Here is a 24,447-nt window from a genome sequence, read left to right as displayed (position 1 = left end):
ACTTCGTTATTCTAGACTCCTAATTCCTGCTCTTTCTGGAGATTCACATGTACATTAGCAGCAGCAGACTGACTCAGACCTTACGCTTTTTTATTGAAGCATCTAATGAGTGTGTGCAAAAGTTTCTGTAAAGCAGTGTCTCCCAAACTCCAGTCCTCAGGACCCCAACTGATCATGTTTTTCTTAGCATTACACTGGAGAAAGAACCTACGGCAGCTTCTGACTCCTCCATAATAATTCCATCCCCGGAGCCAAACGAAGGAAATCCTGACACCATGATCAGTTAGGGGCCAACATTTGGGAAACACTGTTATAAGGGGAGCAGGAGGTGCTCTGACATTACCATCTGTGAATGATCCTGTGCTTTCAGCTCTGTATTGAAAGAAATGTTACCTGTCATTGTAATCCTGCCTCTGGTGATAATGCGCCTGCTGAAAAACTCTTCCTGAAATCACAGGAAATAGGAGTCTCAAACAATTCCAGTGGTCAGTGTGAAAATGGCAAGATTACTATTTTTTTATTAAAAGACACTATGATATGGAAAGAAATACCATTTGCAAAAATATTTAAAAAATACATGCAACATGAAACCTGATTTAAACAATAGCTCATTGTCTGATGACTCATTCACTTAATAGAGGTAGCGCATGTAATGACAATTAAATCAGGGAGGACATAATACTAGTGATATTCAACAGTATCTACAGTCGTGCTTAAAACTAAGCTTTCCAGCCAGATAGTGATACCATCCACAGCAGAGGAGACCAAGGACATACTGTATGAGGCAGATGGGCACATGACCATGATAACTGGTCCATGGCACTGTGGAAGAAGGTTGCCTCGTCTTCTGTGAATCAGGTTTTCTATCTTTTACAAGCTCTTTCCTATAGATCTTGTAAGCGCTGCTCTGAAGCTGTCTTGATCCAGTGCTGCAGTGATTCTTTGATGCTACAGAAAGTTTTGGTGTTCTGGGGTCTCATCAGTCTCGTAGCACCTGAGTGCGCATAGTTTCGACCAGTGATGCAACAGGAATGCACGAAGGTAGCGGGGAGGTGGAGGAGTGGTAGGCTCCTGTTCAGAAGATGAGCAAATCCCTTTAAGAATGATGACAGGACTAGTAGTGATTAATAATATAACTGAACGTGATTCATCCCGTCAGAACCATCTGGCAGTGACTCCACTTCCTGACAGCGCAGGTTTCTCAATAAAGTCGGAGTTTGTCAGGAATTGGTCCGCGCACTATAATTAAATCATAGTAAAATGAGAATTCCGACAGAAGCCGCCATGTCTGACCTTACTACATGCACTTATGCCATGATTCAGTCACATCTAAGGATATACGTCTGGAGGCCATGTAGGCCCAACACTTCAGCTTTGTCTCCTTTTGATGGCCAACATCTGAGTGGATGTGGTCTCCTCATATCTTCAGTTAAGAATGGACACCACAATGTGTTGCTAGAAACATGAACTTTGCACGTTCTCCTGGTGTTTTCATGGGTTTCTTTCCACACTCCTACAGAAGCTTCCAAACGCATAACATCATCATATGGGCAGTCGAGAATTGTCTAAAGGCATAGTAATCTTCGTCCCATACACAAAAGTGCTTGTTCGTTTGAGCACTCCTGTGTTTTCTACGAGAAAGCTGCTGACCGGCATCTCTGACGGTGGCTTATCTCCCGGAGAACAAAGTGGTTGGCAGTCCAAAATCAGACATGTCCAAAATCAGACCATTAATCAGTGGGTGCCCCCATAGGCATTAGATGTTCGGTCAGCAGCCATCTTGGCCGAGTCTCTCAGCGAGAAGAGTGCTCGCTCGTCAGAGTCTTCCTGTGTAACCTGTTAAGAAGGAGCTAGTAGTCTAAGTTATTAGGCTCACAGTGCACATAGACATTTCTGAAGTGTTTTAAACCAAATTTTCCAAGCAGAACCAGCTTCAAGAAATACTCCTTCTTTTCCCGGGAAGGTTTGGAAGAGTTTTTATAAGAGGCTTTTTTTTCTGACGCATTTTTTGCAGCCTTTTGATTGGACAGTGACTAGATTGTAGCAGATTCCATCAGGAGCTGATCTGAAGGAGTGACATGTTCTTTCTTCTTCCTCACCAGACGTTTTTCAAAACCTCTTCAGGAGAAGAAAAAAAAGTTCCAAAAACTCTTCACATAAAGTAGATTTCCCATAGGAGTGAACTTGATGAGCCTACCATTAGTTTTTGAAGCAGTTTTTTTTAGGAGGATTTTGGGAAGGATGTGCTCTAAAAAAGCATGTGAAAAAAAACTCTGTGTGAACATGGCCTCATTAATATTCAACTGTGAAAAGGTACTTATCATTTTCAAATAACCGAAGGGGGCATTTAATGGGGCTGTCTCTCTAGAATTTAGCGAAGAGGTGATAACGTTTGCGTTGACTGGTGGCTTATCTCCAGTAGAAGAATGACATCAGCAGTTTCACATTCGACGAGCACAATTGACAAATCCGCAGACCCTACTGCTGGATTTACAGCTACACTGGTTAGTACTGCGGTAAACTGCCTACAAGCTACTCCTGCTATTGATGAATTGATTCTGAAAGTTAAGGGAGCAGGATATCTTCTGTGTAGGAAATCTTCAAGCGTAGGAAAAAAAATTTTGGTGCCTAAAGAAGAAAAACCTCAATGTAAGTCATAAAATAGCCATAAGTAGTGTAATTTCTCACGTACACACATGACAGCTTGTTATGGAAGGTCATCTAAAGCAACGGATGCGCATTAGATAGGTTTTCACCAGAGTTCTTATAAAATAATCTGTGTTACCTAGTAACTGGTTCAACTGATTCTTCTCTACACCCAAAAAACATAATTGCATGGGGATTCTGTTAGTAATAAAAGAGTTTACAATACCAAAAAAAGGCTGACCCTAAGGGCACGGCAAAGAGCAAGCACAAATCCATTTCCTTTAATATAGTTCCTGCCATAAGCACTTGTCTGAGACTCTTTATGAGCAATACTTGACTTACAGGATCAGCGTGATTAGCACTGAACAATGAACTGGCAGACGACACGCATTTTCTACCCCAGGGCTTCGTAACCAACTAGCACAAGAATTAGAGACAGATCCCAACAGGTTGCTGAGAATCTATGGGAAGGTGCCACAGAACCAGACATACTTGTGGTTTTTATTATCTTCATTCAAGGAGAATCCTAATCTGTAGGATGTTTTGAAGCACAAACATAGCAGTTCATTAACCCTGCTGTTGTTTTCGGTCAAAAATGACCGACTTGAACTTCAATATTCTTTAAAATATTCAAGATGCGGCTCTGAAACCTGTGGCCGACCGACCCATCCTCATTTAAGTCAATCAACCACAAGTTTCAGAACCGCATCTTGAACACCCCAAAAAATACCAAAGTTCAAAATCGGTCTCACCAGACCGCAGACAACAGCAGGGTTGTCTTGTCCAGACGGCTGTCTTAGGAATTGTTCCTTGTACCTTCAGATGCCTTCAAATAGAAACATGCTCGTGTAAATGTAACTTATAGATTTCATGGCTTCTTATCTTGCCAAATCGCATACCCTTTATGGGCAAAAGTATGGGTACAGCTATACGTAACACCACCAGGGGGTTTTACGACAATCCATTCTAAATCCATAGGCGTTGATATGGAGTTGGTCCCTTCTTGAGAAAAGAACAATATGGTTCTGCCCACGTCTGCTGTCAAATAAGGGCACTGGGATATCTGTCGGAGGGTGCCGAATCCAGATTCCAAGAATGCAGGAGAATAAGAAATGCAAATTGCTGGCACATCCATCCGATAAAAACAGTTTTCTTTATTTAGATTTTCATTAAAACAGGTGGATCCGTGAAGCAAACTCTAAAAACCTGATGCATTTCTGGCACAACAAACGCCCTTAATCATAGGTTCCACCTTGATGATTTCTGGGAATTGCTTTCTACAAGATTTTGGAAGTGTCTTTGGGAATTTTTTGCCCCATCATCCAGAAGAGCATGTGTGAGGTCAGACCCTTATGTTGGAGGAGATGGCTGGGCTCACAATCTCTAGTCTAGTTCATCCCAAAGATATTTGCTGGGGTTGAGGCCCGAGCTATGTTCGGTCAATCATGTTCTTCTACACCAACCTGCCACAACCATGTCTGTATGGACCTTGTACACTGACCATAGTCATGGAGGACAGAATAGGGCCTTCCCCAAACTGTTCCCACAAAGTTGGAAGGTACAAGTGTTCACAATGTCTACAGACAGGCAGGTAACAGTCTCCTGGCATTCACCAAACCCATACTCTTCCATCAGGGAAGTGCTTTCCATCACTGCACAGAACACGTCTTCTCTAACGTCCAGTGGTGGCAGCTTTACACCACTTGATCCGATGCTCGGCATTGTGCTTAGCGATGTACGGCTGCATGCAGATGCTCGGTCATGAAGCTCCCGGCGGGGGCGCAGTGTTGGTGCTGATGTTAATACCACAAGAGGTTTGGACCCTGTAGTTACAGAGTCAGCAGAATGTTGGTGACCTTTCTGCCTTCTGCTCCTCAGCATTCGGTGACCCCGCACTATAACATTACATGGTCTGTGATTCCTAAACTTTTCCACTTCTCAATAATATCATTTACAGGCGATGAGGAATATTTAGGAGGAAGAAATGTCATGAACGGACTTGTGGACTTTTTATTACGGTGGCTCCTATTACAGGGCTCCGCTGGTATGGCGGCATGGCAGGAGACTGATGTTATACACCCGGGGCTGTAGGGCCGAATGTTATACACCATGTACAATAGGGCTGTATGTTATACACCGGGGGAAATGGATCCATATGTTATACACTGGGGGTAATAGGGCCGAATGTTATACACCGAGACAATAGGGCCGAATGCTATACACCGAGACAATAGGGCTGAATGTTATACATCAGGGACAATGGAACCATATGCTATAGCCATATGTTATACACTGAGATTATAGGGTCGAAAGTTATGCACCGGGACAATGGGTCCATAAGCTATACACCGGGGTTAATGGGGCCGAATGTTATACACTGAGACAATAGGGCCCAATGTTATACACCGAGACAATAGGGCCAAATGTTATACACCGAGACAATAGGGCCCAATGTTATACACCGAGACAATAGGGCTGAATGCTATACACCTAGACAATCGGTCCATATACTATACACCGAGACAATAGGGCCGAATGTTGTACACCGGGGGCAATGGAGCCATATGTTATACACCGTGGACAATATAGTGTATGATTATAAGGGACTGACAATAGACATCTATTAGGGAATTGCTGTTCGTGCAATTTACAAATATATACTTTAGTAGCTGTGGCACTTTCTGCTCTGGTCCTGGCGATCACTTGATCATTCGATCCGCTGTGGCTGCTGCGTCTTAGCACATCCATATCAGCTGTGCAGTGCGTGTCCGGAGGTTGTATTCACACTGTAATTGTGGCTGATATTTCAGCTTCAGAATTGAAAATCAGCAATAATGAAAATAATGTATTGTTATAATTCCCCACAAAGATCTCATGTGGGGGGATAGGGGCACAATAACAAACTAAATGCATAAATACTAACGCCAAATAAAGAATTTAATAGACCTGCGGCCCTAACTGTGCACCTGCAATGCACCTCCACCAACCCAAAATTACACATACCTTATATAAAAACCACTGCACTAGAAGGTAATACAATATACAGATATAGCTTTAGTGGCATTTTGTGCTATTAATAATATATAATAAATCAGATGTAAGAAATAATGTGAATCAGACAATTTTATTTTTTGTTACATTTTTCCCAAATATCAGCAAAAATTAAATACAAATGTAAAATTGGCCAAAAAAATGAAGCCTGTACTGCAGCTGAATGCTGATTTTCCGATGTTCCCTGCTTGTCTTTATTGACTAGCTGCAGGCACCTGACCGTGGCAGTGGACCTAGTGGTCACAAGCCGTACTACTGGTACCACCGCTCAGCGCCAGGCTTGATGTCAGTAGGTACTTCCTGAGACTGGTCTGGTTGATGGTTGAATTGGATATTAAGAAGCTTCTCTCAAGAGGACAACTCAATGAGGTACATGCATGGACAAAATATTGTTGGTACCCTTCTGTTTCAATTTAAATCTAATAAAAATCAGACATAGATTTTAAATTGTGGCTCAACTGAAAAATTTAAAAAAGAAAAGATGGTACCCCTAGGAAGATTGAAATAATTTGACCTTAGGACCATGTTAAACTAGTATCTGCCCTGTAATTAATATCATAGGTGTCTACAAACTTGTAGTAAGTCCGTCTATTTAAAGTGTGAAAAGTAGTCACTGTGCTGTTTGGTATCATGGTGCGTACCATACTGAACATGGACCAAAGAAAGCTAAGGACAGAGTTGTTTCAGGAGATTACAAAGAAAATTATCGACAAGCATGTTAAAGGTAAAAGCTATAACACATCTCCAAATTGCTTGATGTTCCTGTTTTGTTTTTTTAAAGCCTGAGATTGTGTTATCCTCATCACAGTGCTCTGAAAAATGTGACAGGGCCACGTGAAAAAAAACAGTGCATAAGGATGCGTTCTATTCCAAGAAGGAGAAGGGCCTACGACAAATCATTATCTATCCCTCGGAGCCACACATCAGACTCTCGCCTACCATCGAAACCTTCAAAAAGAACCTGAAGACCCACCTCTTCCGACAAGCCTACAACCTGCAGTAACCACTGATCGACCAAACCGCTGCACGACCAGGTCTACCCTCACCTACTGTATCCTCACCCATCCCTTGTAGATTGTGAGCCTTCACGGGCAGGGTCCTCATTCCTCCTGTACCAGTTATGACTTGTATTGTTAAGATTATTGTACTTGTTTTTATTATGTATACTCCTCACATGTAAAGCGCCATGGAATAAATGGCCCTATAACAATAAATAATAATAATAATAGCCAGAAGGCCACAGCAAAGGACCAGGACTAGTTGCTTCGCTGAGGCTCAGGGAAAGTCCAAGTTTTGTTCCCTTCATGCACCTGAGCTGCCACCCAAGTGAAACCAGGAGTCAAACTAGACTCCAAGGAGGGGAGACTGGGTTTTTTTTAGGGGGAAACGGAACCTGATGGCCACCCATTTCCCTCTACCCTAGGCGGTTCATAAGGAAATCGCATCTCAACAAGTCCTTGACACAGTACACATGCAAAAAGTGACACACAGTGAAAAACAATTAAAATTACAGTATAAAAACTGACTGGATCTTCTGTCGAGAAATTTAAAAATTCCCCCGTCCTTGCCAGAAGGCCCAGATTAAGGATGTGTGCTCAGAAAATGTCAATGAAAAGTGATGTGCAAATGTGCCATAGAATTCAGTGGGTTTCCCATGACCAGAGAGTTTAAGCACCCCAGAGTAACCTCTCCTGGGACACTGTGCACCTTGGGCTTTCAAACTATCCCAGCCTAATAGCTTTGAGGGTCTCCACCAGGTGACGATATAAGCCATTTGCCATACTGCTCATCGCAGCGTACCCAGTGTGCAGATATTATTTTATCAATCTACTAGGGCGTCCCAGGCCAAAGCCACCTTTTCGAACAATACTACGCTTTGATCTTAGCCAAAAGGCTGAGAAGTTAAGGGTGCCATCATTTTGTCCAGGTCATTTTCATTAGTTTATTTTTTAGTTTTATTTCTACTGAACCAAAATTCAAAAGCAAAAAAGCAAAGTCTGAATTTTATTAGTTGATATTCATTAAATTTAAAATGACTTTTGTTAGTTTTAAGTTATTTCAGTGACCATTGTAGGTTTTTCTTACTTTAACAGAAGAGGATCAACAATTCAGTCCATATGTGTTGGACGTCCGGCACCAATAACATTTCTAATCAGGGTGTTGCGTGTGAGACTTTGAATCTCGTCTTTCTCAATCGTCCTCAACTTCAAGTTTTTCTTAATATATCTCTAATGCTTTGGACTGTATCTGGATATGTCTACATTTATAACTGCCAAATTCTGTGTAATGTTAATAGTTTCCAATAGCTGAAGTACCAGAAATTAAATTCATATACTGCTGCCATGCTTCAGATAGATGTCAAGTTTTTTTCCCTACAGAAATGGACTAATTCAATGGGCTGTAACTATGGCACAGTTATGAGACATGTTATTCTCACTTGACCCTACGATAACTTTTATTCAGGCGTGGCTCAAGGAAAAAAAGAGTAATGCAAATGGCTTTGAGCCGCTAATAAAACACAGCTCCTTATATATTATTAGAGGCCATTGTGAAAACAAGCTACCGGGAGCTGGAATGTTTAATTTCCATCCTTTCTCCCCAGTGCGTAACATCCGGCCCCATTGCCCCCGATATATAACATCTGGCACCATTGCCCCGATGTATAACATCTGGCTCCATTGCCCCCGATATATAACATCTGGCACCATTGCCCCCCGATATATAACATCCGGCCCCATTGCCCCCGGTGTATGACATCCAGCCCCATTGCCCCGATGTATAACATCTGGCCCCATTTGCCCCGGTGTATAACATCCTGTCCCATTGCCCCAATGTATAACATCCGGCCTCATTGCCCCCGATGTATAACATCCTGCCAAATATGCCCCCGGTGTATAACATCCGGCCCTTCTCCGCCTCCCCGGTGTATAACATCCGGCCCCATTGCCCCCGGTGTATAACATCTGGCCCCATTGACCCCAGTATATAACATCTGGCCCCATTTCTCCCGGTGTATAAGATTTGGCCCATGTGACAGAATGGCTGGTGGTAAAGAACTCACTGATACCAGTGTGGTCCTGTAAAAGGAACCACCGGTGTAACAAGTCCGTTCATGACATTTCTTCCTCCTAAATCTTTCCCTATCACCTGTGAGTGACATTATTGAAAATTGGAAGGAACCGCTGCAACTCAGCCACAAAGTGGAGACCAAGCGAAGTTTGCACAATATACACTGCTCACAAAAAGATAGGGATATTTGGCTTTTAGGTAAAATTTTTGGAAAACTTCAAAAGTTTACAATACAGTGATATTCTATGACAGCCGGGCACTTAAGCAGAAGCAGCAATGGTGATTTCCTCATCTTAAACAATTTATTGAAACAAAAGCCAATAACAGTGGTGGGTATACCCCAACAAAAATGTCAGTGTCTCAGTAACTTGACATGTGGCCTTGGGCATCAATTACAGTTTGACAACGACATCTCCTGCTGCTCACAAGTGGAGTTATTGTCTGCTGAGGCATGGCTTCCCACTCTTCTAGAAGAGCGGTCCTCAGCTCTCTGAGGTTCTGGGGTACAGAGTTACGAACCTCTAAAAGGCGAATCAGCTGATCTCACAGGTTTTCTATAGGATTTAGCTCTGGAGAAAGTGCAGGTTAGTCCTTTTGAGGTCCTCCAGTCTCCAGTAGCAGTTCCCTAATGATGCAACCTCGATGAACTGGAGCATTGTTGTCTGTGTGGTTCAGGCAGAGGCCCAGTGACTGGATTAATGATGTTATCCCAGTAGTCGGGGCTTGTCACAAAGTGTAGTTCTATATTAACTAGGCACACTTGCCCACACTGTAACACCACCACCAACGGCGGCTGATGCATAGCGCTCTCCTTGACGTCTCCAGCATCTTTGGCGGCCATCATTTCTGCTCAGCGTGAAACGACTTTCATTGGTGATCAACACTGAGGCCCACTGGTCCTTCGTCTAGCACACAGACCACGCTGATGTAAATAGTTTTGAATGGTCTGACAAGACACTTGGGTGCCCCTCACCTCCCTTAAATGTGCCTGGAGTTGTGTGACAGTCATCATCCGGTTCCGAAGGACATTGTTCACAATGAAGCTCCTTGTTCAAGAACAGCAAGTTGTGCAAAAAAGTACTGAAACATTGAACAGTTAGACATGTGAATCCAAGAGTTTAGAGAAGGTCACATTAAGTTCACCTGAAAATGTTAGTGTGCATTTTAGGTTTATCCTGAAATTTTGCCCAAAAGTCAAATACCCCTAACTTTTTGTGGGTAGTGCATACATATTTACTTATACATATTCCACATAATGTTAGATCAAAAGAAAAGCCACTAGACTGTATCATACCCATACTAGACAGACAATGTGTATTTTTCATCCATCCCCTTTAATAATATACCATACTTAGTATTACACATACATTTTGGAAATGTCCAACTAAAAAATAATACCTGAAAGTGCTTTCTCGTAATGCTTGCCCATCGTCACAAAGTTCTTAAGACTTGGGTTGAATTGGTCTAATATAACCTGTGAAAGAAAGGAGAAGATATCACTCATCCATATAAAGCCATAATGTCATGGTTATCAAAAATGTTCCAATTATACGAAGGCAAAAGTCTGGATAGTTGCTGACCACGTAGTATATAGCAGCCACACGGTGTATAACGCAGCCCACACGGTATATAACAATGCCCACTCGGTATATAACACTGCCCAGCGGTATATAACACTGCCCACGTAGTATATAGCAGCCACGTGGTATATAACACAGCCCACGCGGTATATAACGCAGCCCACGCAGTATATAACACAGCCCACGCGGTATGTAACACTGCCCACGTAGTATATAACACTGGCCACGTAGTATATAGCAGCCACGCTGTATATAACACTGCCCACGCAGTATATAACACAGCCCACGTAGAATATAGCAGTGTGGGCACATATCCGTGTTAAAAAAAAGATAATTAAAATAAAAAATAGTTATATACTCACCCGACGGGATCCACCGAAGCAGTCCCTATGCGCGTGGCTGCCGCCATCTTCCGTTCCCAGGATGCATTGCGAAATTACCCAGATGACTTAGCGGTCTCGCGAGACCGCTAAGTCTTCTGAGTAATTTCGCAAAGCATCCTGGGAACGGAAGATGGCGGCAGCCACGCGCATAGGGACTGCTTCGGTGGATCCCGTCGGGTGAGTCGGACTATGGAAGGTGAGCATAGCAGGTTTTTTTTTTTTTATTATTTTTAACATTACATCTTTCTACTATTGATGCTGCATAGGCAGCATCAATAGTAAAAATTTTGGGGCACACACGGTTAATAGCAGTGGTAACGGAGTGCGGTACCCGCGGCCCGTTACCACTGGCATTAACCCTGTGTGAGCGGTGAGTGGAGGGGAGTATGCGGGCGCCAGGCACTGACTGCAGGGGAGTAGGGAGGGACTAATCGGACTGTGCCCGTCGCTGATTGGTCGCGACAGCCATGACAGGCAGCTGGCGAGACCAATCAGCGATGCAGGATTTCCGTTATGGAAGTTGCAGACAGACAGACGGAAGTACCCCTTAGACAATTATATATATAGACTAGATGTTGGCCCGATTCAAACGCATCAGGTATTCTAGAATATGTATGTATGTATGTATGTATGTATGTATGTTGCGCTGTCAGTGGTGTTTAAATCCCGCACTAATATCGCTGATTGGCTGATATCCAAGACAGACAGACAATTAGACCCTTAGACAACACAATGGCGGCACTTGACAGCAGTGGAGGACAATGATGATTCCAGAATTCGCGGCAGACTGTGCCCGTCGCTGATTGGTCGAGGCCGGCTGGCCTCGACCAATCAGAGACTGTGCCTGTCGCTGATTGGTCGAGGCCTGGCGGCCTCGACCAATCAGCGACGCGGGATTTCCAGGACAGACAGACAATTAAACCCTTAGACAATTATATATATAGATAATTAGTGGGGCTGCCAAGTGCGACAACCCCTCTGATCTGAAATTGATAAGGGTAGGTCTTCAATATTATATGTGGTAGGAACCCCCCTTTCAGTAGATAACAAAAACAATCATTTTCAATCGCTAATTCAGCCCCATTTTTTCGTCTACACATCAGCTGTAACATACAGGGGGTCCACATTAGCTATTAAAATGATCCCCCTTCACACCCAGTATTAATGACGCTTTATTCTATACGAGTTGCCATTGTCCAGCAAGATAAAGAGAAAGAAAATGTCGGACCATACAGAATAATCAAACAGGATGCGTAATTAATTGTAGCCTCGTTTTCTTTTTTCCTAAACACTTTTAAAAAAAAACTCTTTCCTCAAAAAATGTGCATTTAAACACATTTGTATAATTTTTTTTCCCCGCCTCCATATTTATGGGGTTTGGTAAAATCAATACCGAACATTTGCTTTGCTCTCTATATTCCTATAGCACAATTTTTTAGTGTAAAATAGATGACAGAAGAATTATGAAAACGTAAATGTACAGTATTGATTTTACATTTAGCACAGATGTTACTTGCTGCTTGTCTAAGGCTACTTTCACACTTCCGTCATTTAGGGGCAATGCGTCGTTCTGTGCAAAAAACACATCCTGCAAAGTTGCGTTTTTTGCACATAGACTTGTATTACCGACGCATCGTGACGTATGGACACACGTTCCATACGCCGTGTACTGGATGCGTCGGTATTTCGCGGACCGTCGTAGCGAAAAAACGTTCAAGGGAACGTTTTTTCGTTCGTCGGGTCCTGCAATTTCAACAGCGCATGCGCGGTCGGAACGCCGCCCCCTCCTCCCTGGGATTATACAGTGGGCAGCGGACGCGTTGAAACACTGCATTCACTACCCACGTTGCACAGAATTTTCACAACATCCGTCGGTACGTCGCGCCGAGGCTTTGTGACAGCCCCGTACCGACGGAAGTGTGAAAGAAGCCCAAGAGGTGCTTGCGGAATTTGTGGTGAATGACAGTAGGCTTTAATTTCTTTACAAGGAGGCATGGATACTTGATGGATATAAGCCGACACAATGGAACAGTGTGCTTGATGGTCGCAAAATAGTCTTAAATGTGCTGAACTTGAACGTTATCAAACTTAAAGAGGCTTTCTGGTTACAACAGGCTATTACTCATCCAAATGATAACTTATTGATCAATGAGGCTTGACAGCTTGGATGGTGGACCTGCACCAACCAGCAGACCAAGGAATGTTTATACCTGAAAGAATTAAGCAGTAGTAGAAACCGGCCGTTACATGCATTCCTTACGGGGCTGAAGAGAACAATAGGCTGGCTTAGTTTAGAATTAATGGTGCAGTAGTTGGACGTGCACATTGCTGCTCGCTCCATTCTAATAGGGATAAAAGTGCCCCATCTAGGGATTGGTCCCAGTATTCGGACTTTCTGTGGATAGGTTATTACTTGTTTGTCCAAGAGAACCCCTTTTAACCTTGCATTTCTCTGCAGAGGCACAGACCATGCAATACTCTACTGGTCCACAGAAAGTCAGGTTGTGCCAAGTATGGGTGCTGATTTTTGTCAATCCTTTAGTTCTACTGCAAGTTATTGGGGAAGCTTGGCCACCTGGAAGTACTTGTTGAGTTGCACTAGCCACTTTATATGGTCATTCCCAGAACCCATAGCTTGTCCTTTTGACCACAATGTAAGTAGCTAACGGAATTATTCCAAACGACTTAGCAAGCAGGCAAGCATGACACTCAATCTCATCTCAGCAGGTAATCACACAGTCAACGCTCTTACCAGTAAGGGACATTGCTCTCCGGTATCCACTTCTATCCCCTATTAGTTATCCTGGAGTTCTTCTCAGTCAGTCTACCACCTTGCAGGAAATGATCGAACTTGAGCCCCCTTACCGGCCTCAGAACAGCCAATCTCCCAAATTGTACAAGCCACTTTCAAAATTTCAAGACTGAGAGATTTGGACAAGCCTCACTAGAACATCCTACAGGGCTGAAGGTGTCATACAATCCTTAATGTGTCACCAACTCATTTCTGAGGACGGAAGTCTTCACAGTTATCACACAGTTGGTCTTTTTCAGAGTTGTAGATCTCCAGCAGCCAGCAATACCAAGGATGTTTTTCTCAACCAGCTCACTGACCGCTTCTCTTTGACAACACTTGGGTTTAACCCTGCTGTTCTGTTCGGTCTGGGGAGACCTATTTTGAACTTTGGTATTTTTTGGGGTGTTCAAGATGGGGTTCTGAAACTTGTGGTTGATTGACTTAAATGAGGATGGGTCGGTCGGCCACGGGTTTCAGAGCCGCATCTTGAACATTTTAAAGAATATTGAAGTTCAAAGTCGGTCATTTTTGACCAACAGAACAGCAGGGTTAAATGCTGATACTTCTTTAACTGTCGGTCTATCTCAAAATTTTAGCGACCCATGCCTAACTGTTACACCTACCAAAACAAAAAACAAACAAACAAGACTGGGGTATACTCACCCTCAGCTGGTCCAACAATGAGTATCCGCTGTTTGTTATTGTCTGCAGTGCTGATGTCCCATCGACAGCACTGCAGCTAATCAGTGAGCTCAGTGGCTCTGAGCAGCTCATGTCATCACTTCGGACAGCGCTGCTGGGGTCCGTTATTGGCTTCAGCACTGACAATGCAATGTTAGTGCTGCAGACAATAATTGACACAGGAGCAGCGGAGGAGACTCAGTGATGGACCTGGGAAGGGTGAGAAAAGTAACGTTTGTTTTTTAAATAAAGTTTAGTTGGGTGATGGGGGAGACAAGGTTTACACTATGCTTACAAACACTTCCATTCCTTTTAGTTTACAGATGTGGATTCAGATTTGAGGTTTTCTTTCTAATAAGGAGCAGTGTATATGTGGGCACTGAATTTTACTTTGTCAAAAAAAGATAAAATGAAAACTGAATATGTGCGATATTACAGGGAAGGATGAAGGTCAGGTGACTGGCTGAAGAATGAGTCCTGGCAACTAATATGACACGCTTGCATTTTGAATTTCCTTCTGATTTTCCTTAAACAACCAAGGAAGCCAACTCTGTATTATCTGGATCTCTGCTGAACAGGTTCCAGGTGATTTATGCCTCCGAGGGACAATATTTTATAACTAAGCTATTACAGCAACCTGATGTGAAGTGCATTCATTGCAAGCGCCTGGAGAGAAGTCTCCCAATATTGGGAAAAGACTATGCACTATAGAATGTTTAGGATATAAACAAACACTTTCCTATCACTTTAATCAACTTCCTTAAAGGGGAATTCTCAAGTTATTAAATTGCTTTTGTAGATACACAGCATGATAATCAGCAAGTTTGCAATTAACTTTAGCATTTTCTACATACTGTCATTCTCCTGCTGTGAAAGCTTTTATCTTATATAGTGTCCAGCTTGTTTGCACGGAGTTTAGCAACTAGAGGGTTTCTTTTTCTGCGGAAACAAGTTGCAATTTTGACTGACACCATTCACTTTGCCATATGATATACTGAAAAATGGAGAAAAAGTTCCACGCAGGATGAAATGGTGGGAAAAAAACAAGTGTTTTTCCTTACATTCAAAGAGAGCATGATTCTACAGGTCAAGTATGATTATGGTGATACAAACTTGTATAGATTTCTTATACATATTTTGGTGGTTAGAAAAGAATTAAGAACTTTGTAAATAATAAAGAAAGGTTTGTATCCCCATATTCATCATAGAGAAACTTAACTTTTTTATTTTTTCATCAATAGAGCTGTGAGAAATCTTGTTTTTTACATGGCGAGCTTAACTTTTTATTGGTCTTTGGAGTACATATGTTTTTATCATTTTTTTAAAAAAAGTTAAGAAACATTATTTCCTGTATAATGACTAGTGATGAGCTGATGAGCGAGTGTGCTTGTTACTCGAGTTTTCAGAGCATGCTTGGGTGTTTACCGAGTATTTTGGGTGTGCTCGTAGATTATGTGTGAGTCCCCCACAGCTGCATGATTTGCGGCTGCTAGACAGCCTGAATACACGTGTGGATTCCCTAACAAACAGGCAATCCCTGCATGTGTATTCAGGTTGTCTAACAGCCGCAATTCATGTAGCTGCAGGGACACAAACATAATGTACAAGCACGCCCAGGATACTCAGAGAACACACAAGCATGCTCGGAAAACTCGAGTAACGATCACACTCACTCATCATTAATAATGACTTGTATATAAGGCAACATTTAAAAATGATTAAAAAAATTATAATTTAAATAAACCAAAATTGAAATGTTTATTAAAAAAATTGGAAATGTCAGTGTAATTTATGATGGAAGCCAGAACCGACAAAAATTAGATAGAAAAGGGACTCAGATACACCTTGTATTAGACATAAAGGAGGGCCTCATACACATTCTGTTCAAATCGTCATATAGTGGTGCTCCTAGACTCTAAGTGCGAAGCCTGCCAAAAATTACAAGCAGGGTCATCCATACACCCTTGAATTCACCAACTGTAGTGCTTCATTCAAATATTGTGAACAAAGTGTAGTTGTGGTACTCCTATAATCAAAAGCTCTGCACACAGTACAAAGCCTGGCAAAAATGGCAGGCAGGATCATCCATACAACATTGAAGGGACTGACTGTAATGCCTCGTTCAAATATTGTGAACAAAGTGTAGTTGTGGTACTCTTACACTCATAAAGGCTCTGCACACATTGCAAAGCGAGAAAAAAACTGTAAGGAGGGTCATCCACACACACTTGAAGGCAGCAATTAATGCCTCATTCGAATATTAAGAAATTGTAGTTGTGGTGCTTCTACACTCATAATGGCTCTGCACAAAGTGCAAAGCCAGAGACCACTAAGGAGGGTCATCCATGGACCTTTGAAGGCAACAACTGGAGGGCCTCATTCAAATATTGAAGATTAAAACTTTATGTGCTGCTGTTATCTGCTGTTATCTGGTTAGAGAAAAAAAAATTTCCTTTCTAGGCGCTTCCGGAAGACAAGGATAATTTGAAGGTTGAGATCATTTGCTCAGTACCAAATTTATTAGGACACTTTAATAAGAACAACACAATGCGTTTCAGCCCACAACGGCCTTCATCAGGTATTATATGTGCTTTTTCACTGCTGTTATCTGGTGGTGTGGAAAAGTCATGGCTAAGGCTTTGTACATTTTTATCAGAGTGAGCCCATTAGCATTTTTAGTTCACAGGTGAAAGTGTTTGTCTGTTTGGAACTCCCAGCGGCACTTAAAACCTACTCAGATAAGATGCTACCGGCAGGGAAGCAGAACACCTCCAAGGCCAGATGTCCAGCTTTGAGACCCAATAGTTTAAAGGTGCAGAGGAATTAGGGAGCACACTTGTTTGGTTAGCCAAGTATTACTTGACCATCTTTAAAAACTTTTTCCTCCATGTCAAATATACCCAGTCATGAGGGCTTGGATGATTGGAGTGTGTCATGAAATTGGCCCAGTCATTTGATAGTGTACCCTTCCCCCTGCTGTACATGGTGTGTGTCTCCCTCACATCTCCTCCATGCAGGGTAAGAGGGACAATCAAGAAATGTAAAGAGCTCCTCGAAATGTCCTAGTGTGGGATTACTGTTCTCCTGGGACTCAACATGGTGGGGGAAGGAAGATCAGGGTGAGGACTAGGTGATCTTTACGTGATCCAGACTCTTGACTGGCAAGAATGGACCGTGTGGAAGACTGGGTGGTGCTCGCAAGCATGCTGGAAGCACTATCTGCTAACCAACCGACAACCTGTTTGCACTGGTGTGGTTTCAGAAGTGGTGTTCCGTGCCCCCTTGCAAAGTGGGACAGGAAGATATGTGTAGTAGATAGACGTGTTGCTTGAGCTCCAGCAACAGGCACAATCGCACCTGACCCACAACCTCGCCGTCTAATTTTTAATTTTTTTAAAAAAACCTTCTTTATTTATTTTACTTTTTTTCTATTCCACCTAAGAGACTTGAAACAAGAAGTCATATACTGCCAAAACAGAGGCCCAACAACGCACAAACTGACTGTCTACCCCATTAATGTCAATAGAGCATCAGGGGTTGCGCTCGAATCAAGTCACACGTAATCCCTGCTGGTGCTGCTGACGTGTGGTATAAACACAATATGACCATATTCTAACAAAATGGATTGAATATGTACACAAAAATGGAACAACTGCAAAAATACTATTCATATTTCTCATGTGTATTTGATCCATATACTCTTATGTAAGTGTGATTGAGAGTCAGTATTAAGACTACAATAAATGTTCTGTGCTGCTCTAAATAGAAGCATGCAGGATATAATTGGGACCCTATAATGTATTTATTTGGCTGTGTGAAACCTGCCTTAAGGCCTTATGGTAACGGACTCAATATGTCTCTGTACGTGGCAGTTTTAGGGCACCCATGCAGCTCTACATTTCGGCTCTCAACTGATCATTGATTGGTGGCAAAGAATCCTATACAGCTCTGTAGTAGTAATTTACTGTAGTTCGAAGATACATTGGGTGTGCCACCATACAGGCTTTCTGCCTCCTGCATGAGTTTACACTTATGTTGCTTTACTCTATACTTTTTCCTTTTTTAGACTAAAATCCTGATTTTGCTTAGATATGAAGCTTGTATTAACTGCACTCCAACTGGATGGTGTGAATGCAGCCTAAGCACCCACTGCGATTGCAGTATCTGTTGGAGGTATACATCAGGAGAATATTTTACTGCATGCTCTTGTATGCAATAGCACCTTAGACTTGAGAAAAAGTTATCATAACATATCGTCATGAATCTCCTTTACCCTCCATTGGATGAAGGGCCAATAAATACACCTAAAGGGGTTATCCAGAACTATTTTAGTTGTTTATCTCATAGTAAAAAGAATAACAGGCTATCTACCTGCCTGTTCTATCTGGCGTAGGCTCAAAGCGGTAACTGACTGCTCCTACCGGCGGTACAGCTGCCACAGGGGTTGCTCTGTTGACTGCCAACTTCATGCTGATTGACATTTGGCTCCCCGCAGTTTGGCAGCGGGGAGCCAGCTGTAAATCATCCTGACATCGGCAGTCACGCCTTGTTAGCAGAGCAGAACAGAAGAAAAGCAGCTGCTTTTTCAACGTGAGGTCAGCAGAAGCCACAGAAACACCGGCAGGAGTGGTCTGTGACCACTTTGTGCCAGCAAAGATCTGTGCTGGGCAGAACAGACAGGTAGGTAGCAACGATCTGCATTTTAGTTCTTATGCCCATGGTAAAAAATATATATACAGTCATGGCCAAAAGTATTGACACCCCTGCAATTCTGTCAGATAATACTCAGTTTCTTCCTGAAAATGATTGCAAACACAAATTATTTGGTATTATTATCTTCATTTAATTTGTCTTAAATGAAAAAACACAAAAGAGAATGAAGCAAAAAGCAAAACATTGATCATTTCACACAAAACTCCAAAATTGGGCCAGACAAAAGTATTAGCACCCTCTGCCTAATACTTGGTTCCACAACCTTTAGCCAAAATAACTGCGACCAACCGCTTCCGGTAACCATCAATGAGTTTCTTACAAAGCTCTGCTGGAATTTTAGACCATTCTTCTTTGGCAAACTGCTCCAGTTCCCTGATATTTGAAGGGTGCCTTCTCCAAATTGCCATTTTTAGATCTGTCCACAGGTGTTCTATGGGATTCGGGTCTGGACTCATTGCTGGCCACCTTAGAAGTCTCCAGTGCTTTCTCTCAAACCATTTTCTAGTGCTTTTTGAAGTGTGTTTTGGGTCATTGTCCTGCTGGAAGACCCATGACCTCTGAGGGAGACCCAGCTTTCTCACACTGGGCCCTACATTATGCTGCAAAATTTGTTGGTAGTCTTCAGACTTCATAAAGCCATGCACACGGTCAAGCAGTCCAGTGCCAGAGGCAGCAAAGCAACCCCAAAACATCAGGGAACCTCCACCATGTTTGACTGTAGGGACCGTGTTCTTTTCTTTGAATGCCTCTTTTTTTCTCCTGTAAACTCTATGATGATGTCTTTGCCCAAAAAGCTCTACTTTTGTCTCATCTGACCAGAGAACATTCTTCCAAAACGTTTTAGGCTTTTTCAGGTAAGTTTTGGCAAACTCCAGCCTGGCTTTTTTATGTCTCGGGGTAAGAAGTGGGGTCTTCCTGGGAATCCTACCATACAGTCCCTTTTCATTCAGACGCCGACGGATAGTACGGTTTGCACTGTTGTACCCTCGGACTGCAGGGCAGCTTGAACTTGTTTGGATGTTAGTCGAGGTTCTTTAGCCAACATCCGCACAATATTGCGTTGAAATCTCTTGTAAATTTTTCTTTTCCGTCCACATGTAGGGAGGTTAGCCACAGTGCCATGGGCTTTACACTTCTTGATGACACTGCGCACGGTAGACACAGGAACATTCAGGTCTTTGGAGATGGACTTGTAGCCATGAGATTGCTCATGCTTCCTCACAATTTGGTTTCTCAAGTCCTCAGACAGTTCTTTGGTCTTCTTTCTTTTCTCCATGCTCAATGTGGTACACACAAGGACACAGGACATAGGTTGAGTCAACTTTAATCCATGTCAACTGGCTGCAAGTGTGATTTAGTTATTGCCAACACCTGTTAGGTGCCACAGGTAAGTTACAGGTGCTGTTAATTACACAAAATAGAGAAGCATCACATGATTTTTCGAACAGTGCCAATACTTTTGTCCACCCCCTTTTTTATGTTTGGTGTGGAATTATATCCAATTTGGCTTTAGGACAATTCTTTTTGTGTTTTTTCATTTAAGACAAATTAAATGAAGATAATAATACCAAATAATTTGTGTTTGCAATCATTTTCAGGAAGAAAATGAGTATTATCTGACAGAATTGCAGGGGTGTCAATACTTTTGGCCATGACTGTAGTCCTGGATAAACCTTTTAATGGGAAATGGATATTGCAAACACAGCGTGGAAGCAGACTGAATGGAGAAAAGCTCAAACAAAAGATGTCGTCCACGCTTTATCAACTGCTCTTCTATATTTTTAACTGAAAACAATAAATGAATTGATTTTACAGAATATTAAGTTCCACAGATCTTCTATCAGTACAATTTTTCTAAAAGAGAAGAGCAGCAGCTCCATTTTTTTTTAATATAACATGTATTTTGCAGACTGTGCCAAAGAGCAACTCAAAAAAATTGGAACTACTAGTCGCTGAAGCAATTCCAAATCACACCTGCGTCTAAAAGATGTGCTGTAATAATATGAGATACATGCTGTGCCTAACGTCTTATGCATCCAAGGCTCAGAAACATGTGAAACAGATTAGTAGAAGGTACAGCAGAGACGTAAGGTATACGTGGCTTTTATGCAGCCCTTTTTTTCTGCACCAAAAAAAATAGTACAAAACCAGAGAGGACAATATACGGGTTTTTACATGTGTTTTGCAGTATTTTTGCTTACATTTTTCCCTTATTCATTTGAATGGTTATATAGCGCTGCAAAAGTACTGATAGAATTGACATGTTGCGCCTTGGTGTGGCACCCCAGGAGTTCAGGTAACACAGTAATGTTGCCTTCCTTTCGGGGAGGGTGGTGTCATGCCTGGAAGCAAGGAAGATCCCCTTAACAGGTAGTACACCTACATGCAACACATTCGGATTCCAGGCCACAAGGGGGAACTCAGAACCCGGTTTCAGGGGAGCTTCCCTATGTATATATATATATATATATATATATATATATATTCTGTTCTGAAGGAGGTGTTAGGCAGATGGTGAGAGACAGTGGACAGTGGAGGAGAGAGGAGTGAGAGCTGAGCTGGGGCCATGTAGCCACATGTGATGCTGCAGCTCCAGGAGGGAGAGAAGAGTAGCAGACTGGTTGCATTGATAGCAAGTGCCAGAGGGGAGAAGCACAGGAGAACAAGGAGCTTGGAGGAGAGCTATGACTGGGTTCCCTCTAAGCTAAAGCGCAGGAACCGGGCACCGGGAGCCTGAGGCGGTGTAGTACTTTATGTCCCACAGCAGAACAGGAGGACAGTAAATTTAAGTCGACTCCCCACACCCCAACCTGAAGATACAGCAACACACAGAGCCTGAGTCGTGATAGAGACTCTGTAAAAAAGCTCGAGTCACCTACCATGCAGATACTGTCCCAGGACAGGAGAGAGAGGACCTTGCCGGAAGACACAGGCAGCAAGGAACTTGCGTATTCAGCGCGAGACGGAAGGCTTAGGAACCTCACCTGGGAAAGGGATCAACACCCGTTGATGGTACCCTGGAATGTGGCTGTCTACCATTAGTAAACAAGGTGGAGGGACTGCAACTTTGAGTCCTCTGTTTGTTTCTGGCACCACACCATCTTTGCCGGGCACACCGGGAGCCCTGGGGACGCCAGCTTCACCTGTGGGAAGCTATACCATCTTTGCTGCAGTACCATCACTCCCCAGAGGACCCCTTTTAGCAGCGACGGTCACCTCTGACAGAATATCACAGGTGGCGTCACTAACATTTCTTATTTTTACAAACTTTATTCAAACCCCTTTAAAGACCGTCCCTTTAACATGGACGCCCAGGGCCAAGGACCGGGTCACCACTGCTGTGACACATCCCTTTAAATACCTGACTACCTCACAGCCCTGGAGGGCGTTCTATTGGCAAAAACGTCTCAAAATACGGGCGGAAAAAACCTACAGCATTCCAGATCACATAGAGGTTTATGTGTGAGCCAGACGTTGTTTTACAATTTAAGCTTATAGAGCGTGAGAATGAGGCGGGATTCGGCAAGTTGGCATTTTATTCAGGTGTTTTGGGAAGAGAAGGGCGCTGGAACCGCGCTGGAAACCGGGAAACGTGACAATCGATGAGTATTATTACACTTACATAACATGGCACCACACATATTTATACAGGTTTAGAAAAATAAATAATTATTGGGAGTTCTTCTTTAAAGGCCTTGTCTGGTTAAAAGAAGTTATCACCTATTCACAGGATCGGTGATAACTTGTTGATCGGTGGTCTTCCGACCTCTAGGACCCGCACGGATCGACACAACCGGGAACTTTTACTCCCTTAAAACGAAGCGCAGTGTGAATGGTCGACCAGTTAATTTCCAATGGGGGTGCCAAGAGCTGCGTTCAGCTTTTTCCCACAGCCCCATATAGAATGAATGCAGCGGCATTTGGATATCTGACCTGCCTCTCCACTTTGGACCCGGGATAAAAGTTCTCCACTGGGGATATAAGTTCACATTCTGCCTATTGGTGGGGATCCCAGAGGTCAGATGCCCACCGGTCAATATCATCTATCCTCTGGGACAATTGGTGGGGATCACAAAGGTCAGACCCCACCGGTTAATATCATCTATCCTTTGAAACAACTGGTGGGGATCACAGAGGTCAGACCCCACCGGTTAATATCATCTATCCTCTGAAACAACTGGTGGGGATCACAGAGGTCGGATGCCCACCGGTCAATATCACCTATCCTCTGGGACAATTGGTTGGGATCTCAGAGGTTGGACGCCCACCACCGGTCAATATCATCTATCCTCTGAAAAATTGGTGGTGATCACAGAGGTCGGACACCCACCGGTCAATATCATCTATCCTCTGGAAAATTGGTGGGGATCACAGAGGACGGACGCCCATTGGTCAATATCATCTATCTTCTGGGACAATTGGTAGGGATCACAGAGGTCGGACACCCACTGGTCAATATCATCTATCCTCTGGGACAATTGGTAGGGATCACAGAGGTCGGACACCCACTGGTAAATATCATCTATCCTCTGGGACAATTGGTAGGGATCACAGAGGTTGGACACCCACTGGTAAATATCATCTATCCTCTGGGACAATTGGTGGGGATCACAGAGGTCGGACGCCCACTGGTCAATATCACCTATCCTGTGGGACAATTGGTAGGGATCACAGAGGTCGGACACCCACTGGTAAATATCATCTATCCTGTGGGACAATTGGTGGGGATCACAGAAGTCGGACACCCACAAGTCAATATCATCTATCTTCTGGAAAATTGGTGGGGATCACAGAGGTCGGACACCCACTGGTCAATATCATCTATCTTCTGGAAAATTGGTGGGGATCACAGAGGTCGGACGCCCACTGGTCAATATCATCTATCTTCTGGAAAATTGGTGGGGATCACAGAGGTCGGACACCCACTGGTCAATCTCACCTATCCTGGGACATTCAAGCTGCGTCTCTAACAAAGAGTCTCTGTAGCGTTGGCACCCTGTGTATAATAACACTAATATATTGGATACGGAGGGTAAATACTGTATGTGCAGAGTAAGGGTCACACAAGATGCATTGGATCGTGCACACCGTATGCGTTGGGGAATCACGGACCATGCTCCTGTGCCGCCAAGGTCTGGCTATGAACTTTACATTAGCATTCTTGTTAATCTGCGGTAGTTATACACACAAGCTCCAGAATTCCCTATAGAGACTCCCTGGAGTTTAGAGAATTACAATCCATCCAGCAAAACAGCCAACAACGTTACGATCAGCCCTGAAAAGATGAGCCGTAAATCCTGGTGGCAGGGAAGAGGTTTCCATAGCTGCAGCTCATTTCACATTATTTCCCTGAACCTCATAACAGCCCGAGGGGTCTCAAACAGCTTCAAACTTGCAAGGATGTTCTGAGCTGACATTATTTGTTCCGTGGTCTTTGTAGTCTTGAACCAGCAGACATGAACTAGAACTTCCTCGTGTGCGTTCTCTACGGATCAAGCTTTCTGCCTCCAAATCCTTCACGACACCTCTC

General features: G+C 43.2%; 1 protein-coding gene across 2 annotated transcripts in view; it reads right to left on the bottom strand.

Annotated features, from left to right (window-relative positions):
- Positions 1–24,447, bottom strand: part of LOC138651723 (BAR/IMD domain-containing adapter protein 2-like) — a 95,172-nt gene that overhangs the window by 56,876 nt on the left and 13,849 nt on the right. For both annotated transcript variants that reach the window (XM_069742145.1, XM_069742146.1), the window contains one exon: positions 10,165–10,240. In XM_069742145.1, coding sequence (XP_069598246.1) covers positions 10,165–10,240 — 76 coding nt within the window. The remainder of the gene's footprint in view (positions 1–10,164; positions 10,241–24,447) is intronic.

Source organism: Ranitomeya imitator, chromosome 10 (assembly GCF_032444005.1).
Source record: "Ranitomeya imitator isolate aRanImi1 chromosome 10, aRanImi1.pri, whole genome shotgun sequence".
Taxonomy (NCBI): Eukaryota; Metazoa; Chordata; class Amphibia; order Anura; family Dendrobatidae; genus Ranitomeya; species Ranitomeya imitator.
Note: the sequence above shows the minus strand (reverse complement) of the source record. Positions and strands in the feature narration are given on the sequence as shown.